At 53.7% G+C, this 21,239-nt stretch overlaps 2 protein-coding genes across 5 annotated transcripts in view; one reads left to right on the forward strand and one right to left on the reverse strand.

Moving 5' to 3' along the window:
* OTOF (otoferlin) overlaps positions 1-12,480 on the forward strand; it is an 89,621-nt gene extending 77,141 nt beyond the window's left edge. For all 4 annotated transcript variants that reach the window (XM_061433065.1, XM_061433066.1, XM_061433067.1 and 1 more), the window contains 14 exons: positions 1,443-1,509; positions 2,203-2,339; positions 2,447-2,581; positions 2,977-3,114; positions 3,409-3,536; positions 3,653-3,823; positions 4,466-4,626; positions 5,308-5,450; positions 5,834-5,922; positions 7,528-7,626; positions 7,787-8,028; positions 8,318-8,496; positions 8,582-8,682; positions 11,494-12,480. In XM_061433065.1, coding sequence (XP_061289049.1) covers positions 1,443-1,509; positions 2,203-2,339; positions 2,447-2,581; positions 2,977-3,114; positions 3,409-3,536; positions 3,653-3,823; positions 4,466-4,626; positions 5,308-5,450; positions 5,834-5,922; positions 7,528-7,626; positions 7,787-8,028; positions 8,318-8,496; positions 8,582-8,682; positions 11,494-11,674 — 1,971 coding nt within the window. In that variant the 3' untranslated portion in view covers positions 11,675-12,480. The remainder of the gene's footprint in view (positions 1-1,442; positions 1,510-2,202; positions 2,340-2,446; positions 2,582-2,976; positions 3,115-3,408; positions 3,537-3,652; positions 3,824-4,465; positions 4,627-5,307; positions 5,451-5,833; positions 5,923-7,527; positions 7,627-7,786; positions 8,029-8,317; positions 8,497-8,581; positions 8,683-11,493) is intronic.
* A 441-nt stretch (positions 12,481-12,921) lies between these two features.
* Positions 12,922-21,239, reverse strand: part of DRC1 (dynein regulatory complex subunit 1) — a 38,508-nt gene continuing 30,190 nt past the window's right edge. The window contains exons 11-17 of the mRNA XM_061433069.1: positions 20,556-20,668; positions 19,110-19,199; positions 18,530-18,616; positions 15,987-16,135; positions 14,782-14,925; positions 14,302-14,404; positions 12,922-13,172 (exon numbers count right to left, since the gene is read on the reverse strand). Of these exons, the coding sequence (XP_061289053.1) occupies positions 13,116-13,172; positions 14,302-14,404; positions 14,782-14,925; positions 15,987-16,135; positions 18,530-18,616; positions 19,110-19,199; positions 20,556-20,668 (743 nt within the window). The 3' untranslated portion in view covers positions 12,922-13,115. The remainder of the gene's footprint in view (positions 13,173-14,301; positions 14,405-14,781; positions 14,926-15,986; positions 16,136-18,529; positions 18,617-19,109; positions 19,200-20,555; positions 20,669-21,239) is intronic.

Raw genomic sequence — 21,239 nt, forward strand, 5'->3', positions numbered from 1 at the left:
ATCCTTTTCCAGTCTGCCTTCTCAGGCTTGGTTTTCTCAAGTCCTCATTCATTTATTCCACAAATATTCCTTGAGTATATAGGATGATGTACCACCAATGTAGGTGCTACAGGGGTCAAAAAATAAGATGCCAAACCTGCCCTGAGTATTTACTGGACATGCAAAATGCACATGTAAATAGATACAGTACAATGTGATAACAAAGGCAATTTAGTGCCTAGGAGGCAGGGAAAGCCTCACAGAGGAGGTGACCTTTGAGGAAGAGGAGAAACGTGCACTCAGAGGCCAAAAGGAAACAACAACTTCTCGGTAGTACTTGCACATCTATTATCATTTTACATATTATGTTATGTTATTTTACATGTCTTGGTCACTGCTGCTGTGTGAAATCTTCTTCCCTTGTTGTGCACACACAGGTCTACTGAGTCAGACTGCAAATTCCAGAAAGCTCATTTCTCCCCTTCCTCATTTGTCTCTTGTCCACACTGCCAACCTAGGCACCCAAGACTGACCAACTGACCAGAAGGGACACGTGCTCCTGGTTGTGTTTCTTTGACCAAGCTGATCCAGCCACATCCTCTCCCCAGGCCCTTTCTATGACCTGAGTTGTGTGTGATGTTTACCATTCATATTAGAGCCCAGGCTAAGCTGCTGTAGCAGGTCAGATTGCTATGAACAAGAATGCTGATATGGTGATTCACTGGGGTCGGAGACTGATATACTGCCATCTTGTTATTGGCATCTATATGGTTAGAGATGGCTTACCATCACATCCTAATACCAGTGCACAGGAAGGGTAAAGAGAAGAGGAGGCAGCATACTCCTTTCCTCTTGAGGGCCCAGCCTAGAAGCAGCACATAAGCACATCCACTCACATTGGCTAGAATCTAATCCCATAGCCACACTTAGCTGCAAGGGAGGCTGGGAAATGTGATCTTTAGCTAGGTGACTCTGTGCTAAAAACTTTTAGACAGCAGAAGTGTAGATAATTGAGGGAAATCTAGTAGTATCTTCTACCACCTTCGGGAGGTTGCCCGTTGTCTCAAGTCTGTTCCTGTAATTTGCATAGGCTGCCACCAGGCGGCAGTGGCACCTTGGATGAATCCAGTGTGTACTGACTGAAGAAAATAAACCATGTTTTCTTATCCAGTTATACTTTTAAAACAACAAAACGTTAAAACTAGGAAACAATGTTAAAGAATACATATTTTTCAATCGTACATAACTGAAAGAATCATAAAACTCCTAAGTACACTTAAGTCATATTTTACACTATAAACTTTTTTAACCCACTTAAGCAGAGCACATGATAAGTTTGAAACCCAGTGGGAAAGACTTTCTGCTTCTAAAAATTTAAGACTGGTCTGAGACCACAGTGTGGGGTCAACAAACCCCGCCCTAGGAAACCTACCTTCCCTTCTCCTCACCTTATTTTTTGGCAGCAAATTCGACAACAAGAAATCTCAGGAATTGACTTGGAGGAGAAGGAGGAGATGGACAACACTGAAGGTGAGCCTGGAGCCCTGGAACTCTGCTTTCATCTCCCAGCCCATCGTATGAGTGGCTCCTCCACTCATCACACCAGCTGCTTCTCTTTCCCCTTCCCGTGGGTCCTCACAGCTGCAGCAGCCCACGGCAGATATCCTCAGGCATCCCTGAGGCCCTTATGTAGAGTGGCTTTTACTCTGACCAGTTGAGCAACCACAGTGACGGACAGACATTTAGAGCCTTTGAACATCAGAGCTGGAAGGGACCTCAGAACTCATCCCATTCTGTGTCTTCCAGACCTTTTCCATGGAACACTACGAATGGATTTTCTAAAGGGAAAAGAAGGTTCTGAGGCCAAATTGGTTAAACAGGTCCCTTGGTGCCGGATTCTCAGTGCCTTTAATATACAAATGCTTTTATAATAAATCTCTAAAAGAAAGACAGAATAAAATATTTCCCCAACTTATTATATATATATAATTATTATATCATGCATATACATTAGATAGATAGATAGATAGATATCCTTTCTCTTAAAGCATTCCAAGAACACCTACACTTAGTGTTTCACTGAATGCTGTTTGGAAAATGCTAATATAGAACAGTCCTCTTATTAGAGACCAGCAAAGTTAAATTAGTGAAGAGATGAGGTAGGTCTCCAGCCCTGGCTTTCCTACTCAGATCATTTCTGCCTCCTTGTCTATTTCCGGCTAGGCCTGAAGGGGCCGATGAAGGGCAAGGAGAAGGCAAGGGCTGCAAAGGAGGAGAAGAAGAAAAGAACCCAGAGCCTAGGCCCTGGCCAGGGGTCGGAGGCCCCCGAGAAGAGGAAACCCAAGATTGATGAGCTCAAGGTGAGGGTCTGGGAGCAGACCCCACCAGGGCGTGGGGACGTCATGCCCAGGTCAAGACAGAGGCCTGTAGGCCTGCCTCACCTCCCTGATGGCCTGGCTTGGCTCAGGTGTACCCCAAGGAGCTGGAGTCAGAGTTCGACAACTTCGAGGACTGGCTGCACACGTTCAACCTGCTTCGGGGGAAGACGGGGGACGACGAGGATGGCGGGACCGAGGAGGAGCGCATTGTGGGCCGGTTCAAGGTCAGACGGCAAGTGTGAGCGGGGCCCAGCCCCTAAGACCCAGGCCCTGAGTCCTGAGCCCCCCCACCAGCTCTCCTCCCCACCCCAAGCCTGGGGCTGACAGCCAAGGGGAACTGTCAGCTGCCCCAGTGGGAAAACTATCAGAATACTTGCACGCTGAGTGATAAGGGGGATCTGCCCTGAATCCACTCCCCCACTTCAACCCCCACAGAATTGCCCCCACTCCGGCCACTTCCTCAAAAACCCCTGACTCTCTGTGACGCAGCAACTAAAAGATTAAGGCCCCAAACCCCCGCAGCAGGGTGCAGACCCTCAGTGCTCTGGGCTGTTTTAAATGCCACCCCTGCCTGTGCCCACGGGAGCCTGCACCCTGATCCACACTTGCTGCACCCCAGGGCTCCCTCTGCGTGTACAAAGTGCCACTCCCAGAGGACGTGTCCCGGGAAGCCGGCTACGACCCCACCTACGGCATGTTCCAGGGCATCCCCAGCAATGACCCCATCAACGTGCTGGTCCGGGTCTACGTGGTCCGGGTGAGAGCCCCCTCGCAGCCTCTCTCCCCAGGCTCCCAGTTCTCCTGCCCAAGAGGGGCTGAAGCAACCTCAAACTGATAGCCCCCAACTGGGAGACACCAGGGAGGGCAGCTGGCCTTTTGCCATCCTTTATACAAGCGGAAGCCAAGGCCCAGAGTTGGTCAGGGACTCACCCGGGGTCACACAGCAACTCTCTGGTCCAGTGCTCCTGCCCTTCATTATCATGGGACCATCATGGGGTGGGGGAAGATGAGGGTGCAGGCACCCTGCTCAGGAGCGCCCCTCCCATCCCAGGCCACGGACCTGCACCCCGCAGACATCAACGGCAAAGCTGACCCGTACATCGCCATCCGGCTAGGCAAGACTGATATCCGTGACAAGGAGAACTACATCTCCAAGCAGCTCAACCCCGTCTTTGGGAAGTAAGGCCTCCTGGTGCCCCACCTCCACCCTGCCCGGACTTCCCAGCCCAGATGCCCTCCTGCCCCACCCTACCCCACCCCTACCCTCAACCCTTCTCCCAACCCCGCCGCACCAGGTCCTTTGACATCGAAGCCTGCTTCCCCATGGAATCCATGCTGACGGTGGCCGTGTACGACTGGGATCTGGTAGGCACTGATGACCTCATTGGGGAAACCAAGATCGACCTGGAAAACCGCTTCTACAGCAAGCACCGCGCCACCTGCGGCATCGCCCAGACCTACTCCGTGTGCGTGGGGCGGGGTGGGGCAGGGGGGCTGCCTACTGCACCTTGACTTCAAAATCAAGATGCAAACCATGGAATTTGGGAAGGTGGACATATGGTTTCTGTCCCAGCCAGGCCTCCACCCCGACAGGCTCTGGGCTCAGCCTTCAGGGGCCAGGACTGCAGGTTCCAAGACAAGGAGAGAGCCAGAGAATTCCAGGACAGAGGAAACAGAGGGAGAGAAAAGCGGGCTGGGAGGAGGCAGGCGTGTGCTAGGAAGAGTCCACTGGAGATCTGGCCAGCTGGTGCCACTTCCAGGCTGTGTGACCCTGGGCCAGCCCCTTAACCTCTCTGGTTGTCAGTTTCCTCAGGGAGTCTTTGAAGTTCCAGAGGAGTGGACATAGTCAGGGGGATGGTGCGGCTGCACTCGGGGAGACTGGATGCTCGTCCTTGAGGAGCATGGAGCATGTGGGGCCCGAGCCCAGGGCAGGAGGGATCAGCCTCCAGCAGCCCTCGTGTCTCAGCTGATCCTGGAGCATGAGGCAGGGCTCACTTGCTCACATGGGGCAACAGCCAACCTAAGGAATCTGGCCAGGGCCACTTACTACCTGGGGATGCCCCAGCCACACCCCAAGCCCCACCCAGGCCATGCGTCTCCTCCCACAGACACGGCTACAATATCTGGCGGGACCCTATGAAGCCCAGCCAGATCCTGACCCGCCTCTGCAAGGAGGGCAAAGTGGACGGCCCCCACTTCGGGCCCCCCGGGAGAGTGAAGGTGTCCAACCGCGTCTTCACAGGGCCCTCTGAGATCGAGGACGAGAATGGTAAGGGATGCTGCATGCAGCTATGGGGGTGTCAAGAGGCCATGGAAGGACCCACACATCCTTGTGGTAGGACCACCCCTCTGCTCATCACCGCAGCGTCCCCCTTCTGTCTGCTCAGCCTCTGCCCTTCCTCCCCATCCCACACCGCACTTGCCCACTTGTCCCCTTTCTCTTCCTCTCAGCCTCCCTGTGGGGTAGGAAGGTTCTTCCCCATTCTACAGATGAGGAAAACGAGACCCAAAGGGTTTCAGTGACTTGCCCAAGGTCACTCAGCTTTTACAAGGCAGAGTGAGGGCAGTGTAGACCCAGGTTGTTCTGGCCCTCCCCACCCTTTTGCCCTTGTGGCCCTTCATGGAGAACCAGCAAATGTCTCTGCTGGAAGCTTGTGCCACCCACCTTCAAGGTGCTGGACAGGATGTAGGTTCTTCTCTTCCCTGACCTCGCAGCCCAGCGGGATTCTCGGGTCAGTTTCCCCCCAAGCAGGGAAAACCCAAGGACACAGACCCATCCGGGGCCCATGAGGCACCTGAGAGCTTGGGCTGTTGTTACATCTCCCTCTGAGCCTCAGTTTCCCCATCAGTAGACCGGAGAAGGGGCCTCTGTATGCCCTTGAGCCCCTGGCCCAGCACAGGTCTCTTGTTCTGCTGAGCCCACATATGAGCTGACCTCCGGCACCCACAGGGCAGAGGAAGCCCACAGAAGAGCACGTGGCACTGCTGGCCCTGAGACACTGGGAGGACATCCCCCGCGTGGGCTGCCGCCTGGTGCCCGAACATGTGGAGACACGGCCGCTGCTCAACCCCGACAAGCCGGGCATCGAACAGGTGACTGGCCTGAGTCTGACGTTCTTTGGTATTTGGGATCAGTCCCAGCCTGAATCCATAAAAAGAGATCTCCATGCTATTTGCTGCTTCCCCCAAAGTATTGGGTGCCCCATACACACACACACACACACACATTACACCCTTCGCTGTAACTACCATGGCTCGTGTCTTGGCTTTGAGTGAGAATCACATCACCTCTGGTGGAAACCTAGGGTAATCTCCCTCAGAAGCTGCAATTGGCTGTTGTTGACATCATAGGGATTGCTGGCATCCAAGAATGAAAACTGATGCGTCCTGCCAGAACAAAGGTTGGGAGGGAGAGGAGACCTGGCCTTGCTGGGTAGAGGAAGGAGTCACAAGACGTGCCACACCCCCTTCCTCAGGGCCGCCTGGAGCTGTGGGTGGACATGTTTCCCATGGACATGCCGTCCCCCGGGACACCTCTGGACATCTCCCCTCGGAAGCCCAAGAAGTGAGCTGCTCGGGGCCAGCGCCCTTCCCTCCCGGCTCCCCAACGCATCCTTTCTGTAGGAGCCTCCAGGCCCAGGTCACCTTAGTCAGTCCCACGTGGCCTTGTTGGGGGAACAGAGCACCCCACGAAGAGGGCTGTGGGGCCTGCCCTGGGGAGGTCCCCTTGCTGAGGCAAGGGGTCGCACCCCCACTGTGTGGCCAGCAAGGGCCATGAGTTCACACTGACACCCTCCCCGAAGCCTCTGTCCTCACAGACCCACTCCTCCACGGGCACGCACTCGCAGGCAGCATCCTCCCTGGGTTCCCCCACACACATCCACAAGACGCAGAACCGCTGAGAGCTGCTCTGCCCCCCTGATAAAAGTGGTTCCCACTCGAGGCTGTCATTCAGCTCTGCCAAGTTTTATTTAAAACTGATGAGATGTGCAGGGGTGAGTGCCCAGAATGGGCGGGAGGGTGGGAGAGTAGCCAGAACGCTGGATCATGAGCCAAGCCATCTGTCTCTGTTAGTTGACACTGGCCAGGTCACTTTTTCCTCCATGGTCCTCAGTTTTCCCATCTGTAAAGTGGCTGGACCAAGCCACTGCCAGCACTGGACTCGGTGCCTGCAATCAGGGCCCCACATTTCCATTTCACACTGGACCCCACCAATCATATAGCCCATTCTGCCTGGTGGGCTTTCTCAGGTGGCACAGTGATAAAGAATCTGCCTGCCAAGGCAGAAGATGTGGGTTCGATCCCTGCGTCGGGAAGATCCCCTGGAGAAGGAAATAGCTACCCACTCCAGTATTCTTGCCTGGGAAATCCCATGGATAGAGGAGCCTGGAGGGCTACAGTCCACGAGGTTCCAAAAGAGTCTGATATGACTTAGCGACTAAACAAAACCAACTAATTCTGCCTGGCACAGGCTCTAGGTAGGACCCTGAGTGTGCTGTTCCATGGCTCGCCACCAGGGGACACTCCAACCCGCTGTGTCTCCAGGACTTGCAGTCCAGGGGCGTTTAGTCCAGCACAGGCCATTGCAGTCGATTTTTAGAGGTTGACTACCTCATTTATCATGACAATTCACTTCAAGAGGAAAATGCCCTTGGGGGGCAAGGGTGTAAAGGAAATCAGATTCCAGGGTGATCCACTGCCAGCTGCTGGGCTTAAATGCACATTTCTGTTAGAGCTGGAAAGGAGCTTCAGGCCTCTGGGAAGGAGGGAATTCCTGACTCTGCATGCCTCGATTCAGCCACGCCCCGAGCAGCCGGCCCCTGCCCCTTCCTGGGCAGCCTCCCTGAGACCTGAGTCAGCTCCCCACCCGCCTGCCTCATCCAGGAGGACTGTGCTCCGGGCCCTGGCCTTCTAGCCCAGCTGGCTCTTCCCGCCACCCCGCCCAGTCTGGCTTTTCTCTCAGTAGCCATGATGGCTGGGTGACCTCCTCTGACCCTGGGCCCACGTCTCCCCAACCCCTCAGCTTCTCCCCACATCGACTCTCAGCCCCAGCCTGGCCCAGGCCCCATGCCCATCCCAAGTCCCCAGGACTTGTCCCAGTCACCTCATCTCCAACCCCAGCCCGGTAACCCCCATCCCCACACCTCTAATCAGCCCCTAACCCACCCAGGTACGAGCTGAGGGTCATCGTGTGGAACACGGATGAGGTGGTCTTGGAAGATGACGACTTCTTCACTGGGGAGAAGTCCAGCGACATTTTCGTGCGGGGGTGGGTGAGAGGTCCCCTGGATGGGAAGGGGGCCGAGCTGGGTAAGCCCACCTTCCCGGAAGGCAGGAGAGGAGGGAGAGGACGGCGAGGAGGGGGGGTGCTGTGGGTGGAGAGAGGCCTCTGGGGAGGTGGCTGAAGGGCCACAGGTGATGACCCACAGGTGGCTGAAGGGCCAGCAGGAGGACAAGCAGGACACAGACGTCCACTACCACTCCCTCACGGGCGAGGGCAACTTCAACTGGCGCTACCTGTTCCCCTTCGACTACCTGGCTGCCGAGGAGAAGATAGTCATCTCCAAGAAGGAGTCCATGTTCTCCTGGGACGAGACCGAATACAAGATCCCCGCACGGCTCACCCTGCAGATCTGGGACGCCGACCACTTCTCTGCCGACGACTTCCTGGGTGTGGGGCTGGGACCAGAGCAGTGAGAGGTCCCTTGGGTGGGAGGGGGGCTGAGCTGGGTAAGCCCACCTTCCTGGAAGGCAGGAGAGGAGGGAGAGGATGGGGGGGCCGGGAGGGGGGGTGGTGCTGTGGGTGGAGACAGTCCCCAGCCCAGGTGTGGTAGCTGGTCTGGAGCAGGTGATGCTCCAGTGGGGGCGGGGGAAGGGGAGGCAGGAGCAGGGTGAGCCCAGCCCAGGGAACCCAGTGTCAACTGGACCCAGTGTAGGAGCTGACTCTCAGGTCGTCACAGGGGCCATCGAGCTGGACCTGAATCGCTTCCCTCGGGGCGCGAAAACGGCCAAGCAGTGCACCATGGAGATGGCCACGGGGGAGGTGGATGTGCCCCTGGTTTCCATCTTCAAGCAGAAGCGCGTCAAAGGCTGGTGGCCCCTCCTAGCCCGCAATGAGAATGACGAGTTTGAGCTCACGGTGGGCCTCACCACTGCTGGCCAGGGGGCAGGGGAGGGCCTGGTCTCTTTCCCGGGCACCAGCACCATTCTGTTCCTCTCTGCAGGGCAAAGTGGAAGCAGAGTTGCATCTACTCACCGCCGAGGAGGCGGAAAAGAATCCCGTGGGCCTGGCCCGCAATGAACCTGATCCCCTAGAGAAACCCAAGTGAGTGCCCTACGTGCCAGTCCCCTGCTACATTGGTCCCTGGGGGCACAGGAACAAGAAGGAGGTGCCAGAACCTCTGGTCTTCTTGCCCCCACTCGGTGGGCACCTCTGCCCTCTCTGAGCCTTCCTGGGCCACAGCCTCATTGCAGGAGAGCCTCCTCCCTCCTCCCCTTCCTCCCCAGGATCCACCTCCCCGCTCTGAGGCCAGAACACGGGCTATAGTACAGGGAAGGCCCTGTTGAGCTGAGTTGAATGCTCTTCCTACTTTTTGACAGGGGCTTCCCGGGTAGCTCAACTAGTAAAGAATCCGCCTGCAATGCAGAAGACTCTGGTTCAATTCCTGGGTTGGGAAGTTCCCCTAGACAAGGGATAGGCTACCCACTCCAGTATTCTTGGGCTTCCTTGGTGGCTCAGATGGTAAAGAATCTGCCCACAGTGTGGGAGACCTAGGTTCGATCCCTGGTTTCGGAAGATCCCCGGAGGAGGGAGTGGCAACCCACTCCAGTATTCTTGCCTGGAGAATCCCCATGGACAAAGGGGCCTGGCAGGCTACAGTCCTTAGGATCACAAAGAGTGGGTGACTGAGTGACTAAGACTAGTGACTAAGACTAGACTGAGTGACTAAGCACACAGTTTTTGACAAAGGCAAACAGCTGCAGTGGTGGGCTTTGGGGCCCCAGGCAGCCTTGATGGCTGGGGACGGGCAGCACCTGGAACTGTATGCGCAGCTGAGAGCCACTTTCATTTTGGCCAGAGGCCCTCACCACACCCCGGCCCTCATCCTCCGTGTCCTTCCTCAATGCTCCCTCTGCTCCTGTCGCTGCTCTAACCAGCCCCATACAAGCTTCATCTGGTTCTTGAACCCTCTCAAGTCTGCCCACCACTTCGTGTGATACATACATCACTGGCTGCTTCTCCTCCTCGCCCTTTTCCTCTACTCTGTGCCTGGCTGCCTGGTCAAGAAGATCCTTGGGGTCTGAGCCCAAAGCCTCCTGAGTCTCATACCCTCCCTTCCTCCTGGACCTAGGGCTATGAGCTGGCCAGCATGTGGCACACCCTCACACAAACACACACACACACACACACACACACACACACACGAGTGCACACATAAGGACAGTGCAGACAGCAACTTTGAAGCTTTCAAGTGGTATCCTAGACTCAGAACTGCAAATGACTGTCTTGCATGTTTACATATGAGGCCAGAGAGGAAAAGGAACTTATCCCAGGCCACCGCCTAGCAAATCAGGGTAGAGCTAGGACTCAGCCTTGGTTTTCAAATGGCCCATCCAGTGTCCTTTACACAATACCACCTCTTCTCCCAGCGACATCCTGGTCAGAATCGAACCCAGTTCCATTGGCAGAAAGCAGCTGAGTTATGGACAGGAAAGGGGAAAGGCTTTGACTGAGATCAGCCATCCAGCCCTGAAGAGATTCTACCAGCATCCTCCTCCCAACCTGAGCCCTTTCCTGCCCTGCATGGCAGTGAGTAGCTCCACAGCATTCAGTCATCTTGGTAACCAGCCTATGGGGAGCTCGGCTTGGTGCCAAAACTTCTCACGCATTTTCACAACACCCTTTCACCAACCCCAGAGGTGGGGTCTGCTATTAACCCCATGGTACAAGTGAGGAATCCGAGGCTCTAAGACATGCCTCACTTGCCTGTCACCACTGGGACTGGAAACCGGGTGCCCTTGCCCACAACCCCCGGCCTGCAGCCCTGCCTGCACTGATTGGCTCTGGAGGGTGAGGTCTACATCCCCCAGGAGCAGGAAGAGTTTGAAGAAGCATGATCAGTACTTTGACTTTCTATCAGGACATTTTATAGAATCTATTGTTCTTGTCACACAGTCAACAGAATGTAAGCTCAACAAGCCCTCTTTTGGCTGGGTGGCCCTAGAGAAGGTAGAGTAATGATCCAGCCCTGACGCTGGGTAGGTCAGGGGTGAGGGTGGCGTGTACCCCGCCCTGGGGATCCTCAGACCCCTGGCAGGGCTTGGTGGGGACAGAAGCCTAAAGGGGGAACAGGTTGGAAACACAAACCTCACTGTGAACACACAGCAAGTGCTAGACGATCCACAATGAACAGCTCAGTAGGGGAGCTTCCTATTGTAATAACCAGAACTGCCTGCAGCCCTGCAACAGCCTCCTCCAGCACTGACCTGCCCTCACTGCAAGTGTTGGGTCGAGGGGTAGCTGCCCAGCTGCCAAAAATGCCATCTAGGCCTCGGGAGGAGCTGGGACAACTGCCGTTCTCTGCAAAGAGAAGGGGAATGCAGGCAGCATTTGCTGGAGCTAAGTTCAGTTCAGTTCGGTCGCTCAGTGGTGTCTGACTCTTTGTTATCCCATGGACGACAGCACGCCAGTCCTCCCTGTCCATCACCAACTCCCAGAGTTTACTCAAACTTATATCCACTGAGTCAGTGATGCCATCCAACCATCTCATCCTCTGTCGTCCCCTTCTCCTCCCTCCTTCAATCTTTCCCAGCATCAGGGTCTTTTCCAATGAGTCAGTTCTTCATATCAGGTGGCCAAAGTATGGAGTTTCAGCTTCAGCATCAGTCCTTCCAATGAATATGCAGGACTGATTTTCTTTAGGATGGACTGTTTGGATCTCCTAGCTGTTCAAGGGACTCTCAAGAGTCTTCTCCAAGAGCACAGGTGGAGCTGAGATGGGCTCAAACCCTGCCTCCAGCACTCAGTACTCTGGGGACTGGGACCGTGAAGGGGGCCCTCTTGGGGTCTAGAAGGGCTGTGGGGACGGGGTGTCTTGGAGGTGCCACCCCCCTGAACGAGGCTCTCCCTCCCCAGCCGGCCCGACACTGCCTTCGTCTGGTTCCTCAACCCCCTCAAGTCCATCAAGTACCTCATCTGCACGCGGTACAAGTGGCTCATCATCAAGATCGTGTTGGCGCTGCTGGGACTGCTCATGCTGGCGCTCTTCCTCTACAGCCTCCCCGGTTACATGGTTAAGAAGCTCTTGGGGGCGTGAAGGCCCTGGGGGCCCTCCCTACGGCTCCCCTCCTGGGCCTGCACATTTGCCCCGCCTCTGGCACAGAGGCCTCCAGTCCCAGGGGCCTTCCTCCTGCTGGCTGGGCCGGTGATGCAACAGCCCCCCCACCCTCCCTGCCTGTCCACCCCACCCCAAGTCTACTGCTGACTCGGTCCTGCCCGTCATGTCCCTACCTGCAGGGTGGAGAATGTGGGAAACTGCAAGAGCCTGCCCCACCTGCCCGAGGAAGCCACCCGAAATCCTCCCCAGGCCTTCCAGCAGAGCACTAAAGCTTTAATGAAATTAACTGAGAATCGAATCATGTCATGGGCTGTGCCCAGGGCTTTAAAAAGAATCAATGAGCAAGCAGCATCACCCTCCCCATCCCTAGATATAATCTTGTAAGGGCAGCTGCCATCTTGACCTTGCAGAAGTGATCCCAGATCTCTTCCACGAATCCTGCCAGGCGGCTGCTTCCCCGGGCCACTCCACTCTATCCAGGCAGCCGCAGGCTGGATGCACAAGCCCAGTCCCCGTCCAGCCTGCGGGTTCTGATGGCCTCCCAGTGCTTCCTTTGCCCGGACTAGCCCTTGCAAGCCAGCACGCCTGCAGTGAACCCTGTACCCCACCCACCTGCCTGGCCCCTGATGGGCTCACCCTTTCAGTCCTCCGGGGGCTGCCTGGAGTTTGCACTTGAAGGGCTGCCCACCTCCCGCCCCCACCGCCTGTGTGAGCTGAGTTTCTCTTGGCTGCTTTTCCTCTCTTGAGTGGTGATTTTTCTCTTAATAAAAGAAATCAAACCCTGAGCTGACAAGTCTGCAGTGGGTCAGGTGGGGGGACTGTGGGGGAGGGGTGCACAGGGTCGGCTGGCAAGCTCAGCCCAGGCTGGGCCCCTTTGGAGTGGGAGGCCTTGTGAACCAGGGTTCAAGGTGGGCCTCAGGTACAGGGCTGCCTGCCCAGGCTGCCCCAGGAGGAATGTCACACCACACCCCAGGGTCACAGCCTGGTGGACCCAGGGGCCCCAAAAGCTCACTAAAGCACTCTTAGTGACAGTCTGAAGGCATAGACCCTGAAATGGCCCAAAGCTCCCAGGTACCACCTGTTCCTGGAAGCAAGAAGGGAGCCCTGAGCCACAGTCTTGGCCTGCAGCTGCACGCCTGTTCTCAAATCAGTCTGAAGCCAGGGACAAAGTCCCCTCATGACACAGAGATGTCAGGTGGGGATTGCTCTTTAAAGCGATACAGACACAACTTTTTAAGACTTTAATCAGGACTGTGGAATCCGGTAACTCCTCTCAGTGCCTTATTTCAACAGGCCTGACAACAACAGTTCTGGAAAATGCAGGGAGTGGGCCCGGGGAAGCCCCCAGGGGGTGCTGCCTCCCACACCAAGAGTGATACCAGGGTCGGCCCTACCGAGACAGGCTTTTCGAGATCTGGCTCTATTTTGTGGGGACCCGGAACACCTGAGTCGGAGGAACTTGCAGTTCAGAGTTTATCTGGAAAAGAAAGAGTAATGGTCATTACCCTTCCCCCAGGGTCCACCTCCCAAGAGGCCTCCAAACCTCTAGGAGTACTTCCCCAAAGACTTCCTTCCGTCTCCTGGGCCAGCCTGCACGCACCCTGCCTTCCTCAGAAGCTGAGTCCTGGGCTCCCTGTCTGACTTCTGCTCCAGCACACCAGCCTCTGGTAATGCTCTTAACCTTCCCTTCTGATCCACTTTCTAAAACCCTAACTTCCCCACTTCACCTGCCCATCTGGCCTCGTTCTTCCACGCTCTTCCCCAGCCTTTTGTCCACTGTAGTGTCGAAGGAAGGGTGGCCCCTTATGGTTCCTAAATTACTGAGTCCTGTCTTGGGCCAAGAGGCCATTGTGACCCCCGGGCTCATCGCATGCCCTGCTCTGGTGTGGCCGGGGGCCTGAGACCCCCACAGGCCACACATCCCCAGGGCCTGGCACGTGGCCAGCCTCAGCTGATGACTCAGGAGGTATGCCCAGCCCAGTGTTACACCCTTAGGTGCCACATGAAGGATCCCACAGGAGCAGAGCAGAGCCAGCAGCTGTGCTGCCAATGGGCTCTTCCCAGTGGAGCAGACCGTGAGATCCCGTTTTCTGCTAAGACACGGGGAAGTCACCCCAGCTGTCCCTGGAGCAGGTCTGGGTAGGGGGCTGGGGGAAACATCTGCCTCGGTTGGAGTCCCCTTTCCAGGTGTCACATCCCAGGCCAGACCCCAGGGGCTGGCAGAGCAGGAAGAGCCCGAGCTCTGGGCAAGCGACAGAGGCTCTGTGGTTTGATCCTCCTTTTTGTGAAGGGGGGAGAATCACTCCCGCCCTGTCCACCTCACAGACCAGCTGTTAGGACCAAAGAAGGAAATTCCTGTGGAAGGGCTCTGTAAGCTGTGAGGCCAGCACCGGGTGGATCACTGCCTTGCAGAGCCATCCAACAAGCATCTGGTGCCAAAAAGTGTATGGGCGTCAAAGTGACACTAAGATAGCCCGCACCTCGAAGCTGCCTTGCCTCTGGAGGTGGTGGGGAGGGGACGCCTGACCTCTTCCAGCGTCTCCGCCAGTCCCACTGCTGCCCCCTGCCCAGCGCCCCAGTGTCCTGCCTCCCCTCCCGGGACCCACCTTGGTGTCCAGATACTGCTGCAGCAGCTGCTGCAGCTCTGTGTTCTGCCTCTCCAGGGAACTGTTTTCTATCAGCAGCTCAGCCCTCTGGGTCAGGACGAGGCTTTGGGCAGAAAAATTGGTTAGAGGCCCGTTGAATCCTCCTCCATTCTCAATCAAGTCGGAGCCAGGATCTCTGCCCTTCTACTCTAGTTGGAGGTGAATGAGGACCCCAGAAGCCTCACCCACCAGGGCAGCCCTCCAGCCCTGAAGGAGCCAGGCCACCCGGAACAAAATAGGGAGGGCGAAGCCGGAGGGTTCGATCCCCCAACACTACACGGCCCCCCACCTGAGTTGCCAAAAGCAGCTTTACTCTCCAAGAGTTCCTGGGACAGGGAGGCAGCAAAGGTGGCCACTCCAAGCAGGGCGCTTCTCCTACCTGCCTGCCCTGGGCCTGCCCTACTTGCCCTCCTCCTCCTGAGCCATGGCATACACACTCACTGGTATTTCTCCAAGGCTGTATACAGAGCATCCCAGAGGTTCAGGGTGGTGGCAGGGATAACCGTAGTCAGGGCCTCCCAGTACTCGGAGTCCTTTGAGTCATCTCGCACAGCTTTCAGCAACTTCACTGGCACCCAAAAGTCCCTGAAGGTCAAAAGCACTGGTATCATTCCCCTCAGCCTGGTGTCACCAGGGCCCCCAAGCAGTGCCCCTCACAGACTTACTGTCACCTTCATCCGATCATGGAAGCGCCTCAGAAACAACACCTGCTTATCCATCAAGGTTCCTGATTCTCGGTGATGTTGTCACCGTTACGAAGGAGTGTCATCCACTCCCTTCCTCTCGGTCAGTTTACATCACTGGCTCTATAGCTCACTATTATGTCCATTTCTTCTAAGGATGCTGCCAAGGCAGCTCTTAAAATCTGTTATCTCCTCTCCACACCCCCCCCCAGGATAGCCTTCATCCAAGCTATCCCCTCCCACCTGGACAAACCTTCCCACTACGGTCCCTGAATCAGGCATCAGTCGGCCGCCAAAGTCATCTTTCTAAAATGCAAGTCTGCTCCTGGCTCCCTCATGGCTTAAGATCATTTTCTGGCTCTGATCCACCAAAGGGTAAAGACCAAGACCTTGGGGAATTTGGATAAGGCTCTCAAGATCCAGCCTGGCTCCTCTACCCAAGCCAGTCCCACTCCCCAGACCCTTGACCCTCCAGTCATACCGCTCTGTCATGATTCTTGAAGCAGGTCTTTCCCTGCACTGTGACATCCTGAAATGTCCTCCCCCCAACTCTGTCCACCCAGGAAAACCCAGTTCTGCTGCAGTCTCCCCCTAAAACCCTCTCTGATGTCTCAGATGAAGGTGACCACTTCCCCTCTGAGCAGCCTGACACCTCCATGTGCTTTGACCACTGTTCTGATCACAAAGTATTCTCCCCACAAGGCCTATACACAGTAGCCCCCAACAGATATTCGTTAAATAAATGAATGATGAATGGAAACATGCAAATCTCTTCTGTATCTATTTCTTTCATTGCAATGTCCATGGATTCCTCTCGCCCCCCTTCCAGACATCCTTCTACTCACTTCCCCAAGTTCTGGCTCAGCAGCCTCTTCTCCCCTCCTTGTATCTGCTGGGCCCCCATCCCATCCAGATCCCCTCTCCACCCATTTCTCAGGTAAGCCCTCCAGCACCACAGCCCACCTAGGCTTCCTCAGACTCATGACAAAGGCCTCCAGAATCTTGAGAACGTCGTTGGGGTGGATGAGCTTGGGAGAAGGAGGGGGCTCCTTCTCCTGTGACTTCCCATCCACAAGGCTCCTCTCCTTCTCTGCTCTGAGATCCAGTGGCTCCTGTAGTGGGGACACAGATGCCAGGAACCGGTGTGGACAAAGATGCAAGGGGAACTATGGTTGGAGGCATGCAAGCATGAATGTATGAAGACAGCTAGAAAGAGGAAAAATGGAGAAAATGTTTACAGAAAGTTACAGAAGTTTTGGAAAAGAAAGATGCAGACATTCACACAAAGAAAGAGATAATGAAGGAAAAGAGTGGAGAAGAAGGAAGATGGGACCAGAAAGAGGCAAACAGGGAGCTTCATTACAGTGATAATGGGGGAATCCCCTGGTGGTCTAGTGTTTAGGACTCAGCACTCTCACTACAGGGGCCTGAGTTCAATCCCTAGTTGGGGAACTAAGATCATGCATGTTGGGCAGTGCAACCAAATTAAACACACACACATACACACACACACCAGTGATAACGTTCTAGTTTGGTATCCAGTTCACAGGTGTTCATTTTATTGATATGTATAAAGCTTACATGATATAAATATCCTCTTGATTCATAGCACAAATTAAATTTCAATCTTTTAATTTTAAAAAGTCCTTCTACTCCTGCTGTACAGTTCATTCAGTTTACTTCCCACCAGTAAACCAACATTATCAGTTTCTTATATATCCTTCCAAAGAAATACATATCCATATAAGCACACACTTTGGAGAAGGCAATGCCAACCCACTCCAGTACTCTTGCCTGGAAAATCCCATGGATGGAGGAGCCTGGTAGGCTGCAGTCCATGGGGTCACTAAGAGTTGGACATGACTGAGCGACTTCACTTTCACTTTTCACTTTCCTGCATTGGAGGAGGAAATGGCAACCCACTCCAGTGTTCTTGCCTGGAGAATCCCAGGGATGGCAGGGCCTGGTGGGCTGCCGTCTATGGGGTCGCACAGAGTCGGACACGACTGAATCGACTTAGTAGCAGCAGCAGCAAGCACACACTTTCACTTTTCCTTCCCATTTTTACATGAATGATATTCTACTACGTACACAGTAGAGTTTCACATACCAACAAACCTTAGAGAGCTTTTCACATAAATACCTAAAGAACATCATTGTTCTTTTTCACAGCTGCTTAGTATTCCATTGTATAGATGCAGCATATATTAATCAATTCTTTAATGATGGAAATCTGGATCGTTTCCAATCTTCTGTCATTTCAAACAATGCTGTGATGAATAAGCTATGATAAACACCATTTCAACTGTATTGAGTACATCAATAGGATAAAATCTTAGAAGAGGAGCACAGGCTAAAGTATACTATACGGTTTTACAGTTGATCCTGCCAAGCTGTCCGCCACAGAGGCTGCAACGATTTACACTCACACCAGTAAACTATGAGCATGCCTATTTCCCAAACCTCAGCCACCACTATCTGCTATCCAACTTATGGATTTTTGCCAACCTGACAAGTGAAAATTGAATTTGAGCACTTTTAATTTGCATTTCTCTAAATATAAGAAAGCCTGGTTATATTTTCATATGCTTTAAAGTTATTTGTATGTCTCTTTTAAAAGGTGTTTGTTCATATCCCTTGTCTGTTCCACTGAGTGGATGTTTTTCTTATTGGTTTATGAGAGTTCTTTATATATTGAAATTAGCCCTTGTCTGTGATATGAATTAAAAATATTTCCCCCTCCTGTCTCTATATCTTAACTTTGCTTATATCGATTTTTGATCTACAGAACCTTCTTTTTGATGCAGCCAGTTTGCCCTTATTTTTCCTTACGGCTTCTCAGTTTTGTCCCCTCAGCCAACTCTTTCTGGAAGCATATCAGGATACTCACACTCACTGTGACACTAAAAATACTAAAAACCTTTTTTAATTCATGTTTTTAATTTTTATATTAATATTAAAATTTTACAAATTTGTAACATGATGACTTCCTCAAAATAGTCAATTATGATCAAGATAGTTATTAAAAATGGGCCTTGCTTTGCAAGAAAGTATTATGAATCAAAATATTCAGAACTTGGTGAGCTCAGGTCTCACGTGGCTGAGGCCTGGCTTTGAAGGAAGGTCCTGGAAAAGTCCCCTTGGGCCTCAGTGTAAGAACAGGATCTGATGGCTAGCTAGCCTTCCCTTTACAAATACAAAAAGTAACAACGCCAAGGGAAGTGCTAAAATCAGCTTTGATACAAAATCCCCACTACTTCTCCCTAGTGTGAAGGTGCTAGTCGCTCAGTCATGTCCAACTCTTTGCAACCCCATGCTCTGTAGCCCACTAGGCTCCTCTGTCCACAGGATTCTCCAGGCAAGAATACTGGAGTAGGCTGCCATTTCCTTCTCCAGGGGATCTTTCCAAATCACAAGTATTATTCAAAGGTGGCAGTGCCCTCTGGGGGATTCCAGGAGAATTTTGAATGCTCTTTTTTTTTTTTTTTTATTACACTTCACCTTACCTGGCTGGAAGGTGAATGATGAGTTTGGTATTTGAGGAAGAAGTTAACCAGTTTATACAAGTCATCCTCATTTTCAATTCCAAGGGCCTGAGGAAAAAATAGAATGACTGCATCAAATACCACACTAAGAAGTCCCTCAGCTCCCAAGAGCAGGGGCTGGCTCCCCTCAGCCTCCCTGGTGCCTACCATGACCCAGAGAACAGGCCTTTCAACACCGGAAAGCACAGGGAGTGCGGACACGTACCTCAGAACAGAGAAACAACGCTCAGAACAGCCCCATACAGGCCTGGTGGGCAGGAGCATGCTAAAGGGGGCTGAACACGCCTCTGAGTTTAGGGGTAAAGGGGAGAACCTGCGGCTGACAGCTAGGGGCTGGCAGAGGAAGGGATGAGATGGGAGTCACCAACGCAACTCTGAGGCCAATTCTTGGCATGGAGAGTAGGTAAAGGGAGGGATATGACAGTGAGCTGGGGAAGCCCCGGGAGCCTAGCAGCTATTCCAGGGCTGAGGCAGTGCTGGAAAACCCAGGGGGCTGTGTTACACTGGAACCCCCAACCCACTCAGCCTGAGAGGCACTCACCGAGAAGACGGCGTCCAGTCTCAGCAGGTAACACTCGTTCTTCTCCAGGGGCAGGAGTAGGCTCAGCAACTTGCTCTCTATGAGGAAACCCTGAGGAGAAGGGAGACGACATCTCCAGTAAGAGACGGGGTTCAGGACAAGTCCTGCAGCCCGTCCCCCTCCGGGCAATGAGCCAGGGACAACTCCTCAGAGCAGAAAGAACCCCAGGGCTGAAACATCGGGCAGCTGCCAGGCACCCCAGAGGAAGGCCTTCCCGGGAAGCCTAAAAGTCCTTCTCAGGGACGAAGCCGGTCCTCATGATGGACTGAGGTGTCCTCAGAAGGCGCTGACTCACCTGGCTTACAGACCGCAGGGGCAAACACCTGAGCTCCCCACCACAGTCCAGACCTGATCCAGTCCCATTCCCTCCCGCCCATGTCACTTCACCCAAATGCTAGTCCCCAGACTCAATGGACATGAGTTTGAGCAAGCTCTGGGAGATGGTGAAGGACAGGGAAGCCTGGCATACTGTGGTCCGTGGGGTTGCAAAGAGTTGGACACAACTGAGAGACTGAACAAGAGTCCCCAGACATCTCCAGGACACAGCAGTGGGTGCTGATCTGGAGGGGAGGAAGGCTGGAGAGAGATGGAGACACCGGAACAGAACCCAGTATCCGTCAATTGGGGCAGAGAGGGGAGAAGACTGGGTGCACCCCCGGAGTGGGAGCAACGCCTGGGGGAGCGCTCCTTGGACAGGAGGCTGCAGGCAGCAAGCTGGCGGACGGAGCAGAGTGTCGGTCAACTTCCTCCTTCATTGGGAGCTGCCCTCAGTGGCAGGAGATCCCCCTCGTGCCCAAGAACTGTCCCAAGTGGACTGGCGCCTGACAATCTTCGTACCACTTATTTCCCATCTCAGAAACGAAGACCTAAGTAAACAGCAATTCTGTTTGGGTACCATCGGACTTCTAGCTGAACCAGCTCCAACGAGATTGTTACACCAATTCCAGTGGGTTTTTTAACATGAATGAAGACATTTAAGGCCTAATACCCTCAAAGTAATTGCAAACTCAGCTCCCAGAGAAAGGCCACCATAGGTTGTGGCCACCCTACTGTCAGATGGATGCAAGGGGGCAAGACTGGGACCCTTTCTCTTGCAGATGAGCATATTTAAGCATTTAAAAAAAAATGAATTAGCAGGGGTCCCTTGCTGGCATGGACCCACCTTGCTGACCCACAAAGGGAGGACCCCTTGGCCAGCCAGGCCAGCCAGGCCAGCTCTGGAGCATGACAGCTTCTCTACAACCCCATGAAGCCCAGAGCGGGGGGTCCCCCAACAACAGCACCATCCTGTGGGCAGGTCCTCTGCTGCCTCCAGGCCACCTCTGGCCTATCCAGTGTCGTCCAAGGCGGCATTCGAGAAGCAAGGGCAGAAAGTCGCAAAGCCTCCCGCCAGGTGCCCAGCCTCACCGACTCATCACACAGGAGCATCAAGATCTTGCGGGTCGTTCTTGCTGAAACTTGCTTTGGCAGGTCCAGGTAAGTCTCTGATTCCGAGCTGTCCTCATCTGCCCCCTCCTTTTCTGCGAAGGGACATAAAAGAGACAGAAAGAGAAGGTGATTCCTCAGCCTGGTTCACTGTGAGGGACAGTCAAACCACTTTCCTTGTGAAAATGTATACCTTCAAAGGCCTCTTCAAGGCACTAAAGTCACTTTAGCTGATGAAAACCTATTATGTTGGGGGAAAAAAAAAATGGGAGGGTTGGGGTTGAAATAAGAGACTATCTGGAGAATTCTGGTGCTCCTGGCCAGCCTATAATGCCTCACTCTTCCCAATTGTATCTACCTGGAAAAGTCACACCAAAATCCAGCCTTGACCAGGAAGTGGGAGAGAAACCGTGAACCTGTTTATTCTTAGAGATCGATCTAACACATCCACTCTATGGTTTCCAACCCTGCGGCAGTTTAGAAACAGTCAATGAAAATGTAGGGAAAGCAGCTGCTTCACAGAAGAATAACATCAGCAAGAGCAGCTGAGCCAAAATTTTTCTGCACTAAAATTTACAAATGTTAAGTTTAAAGCTATACATTCCTTGTCTGAAAACAGTACTAAAAATCATGGTACTACCCAGATTTTACCACTTGCTCAAAAGG

The sequence above is a fragment of the Bos javanicus genome, chromosome 11, assembly GCF_032452875.1.
Source record: "Bos javanicus breed banteng chromosome 11, ARS-OSU_banteng_1.0, whole genome shotgun sequence".
Classification (NCBI taxonomy): Eukaryota; Metazoa; Chordata; class Mammalia; order Artiodactyla; family Bovidae; genus Bos; species Bos javanicus.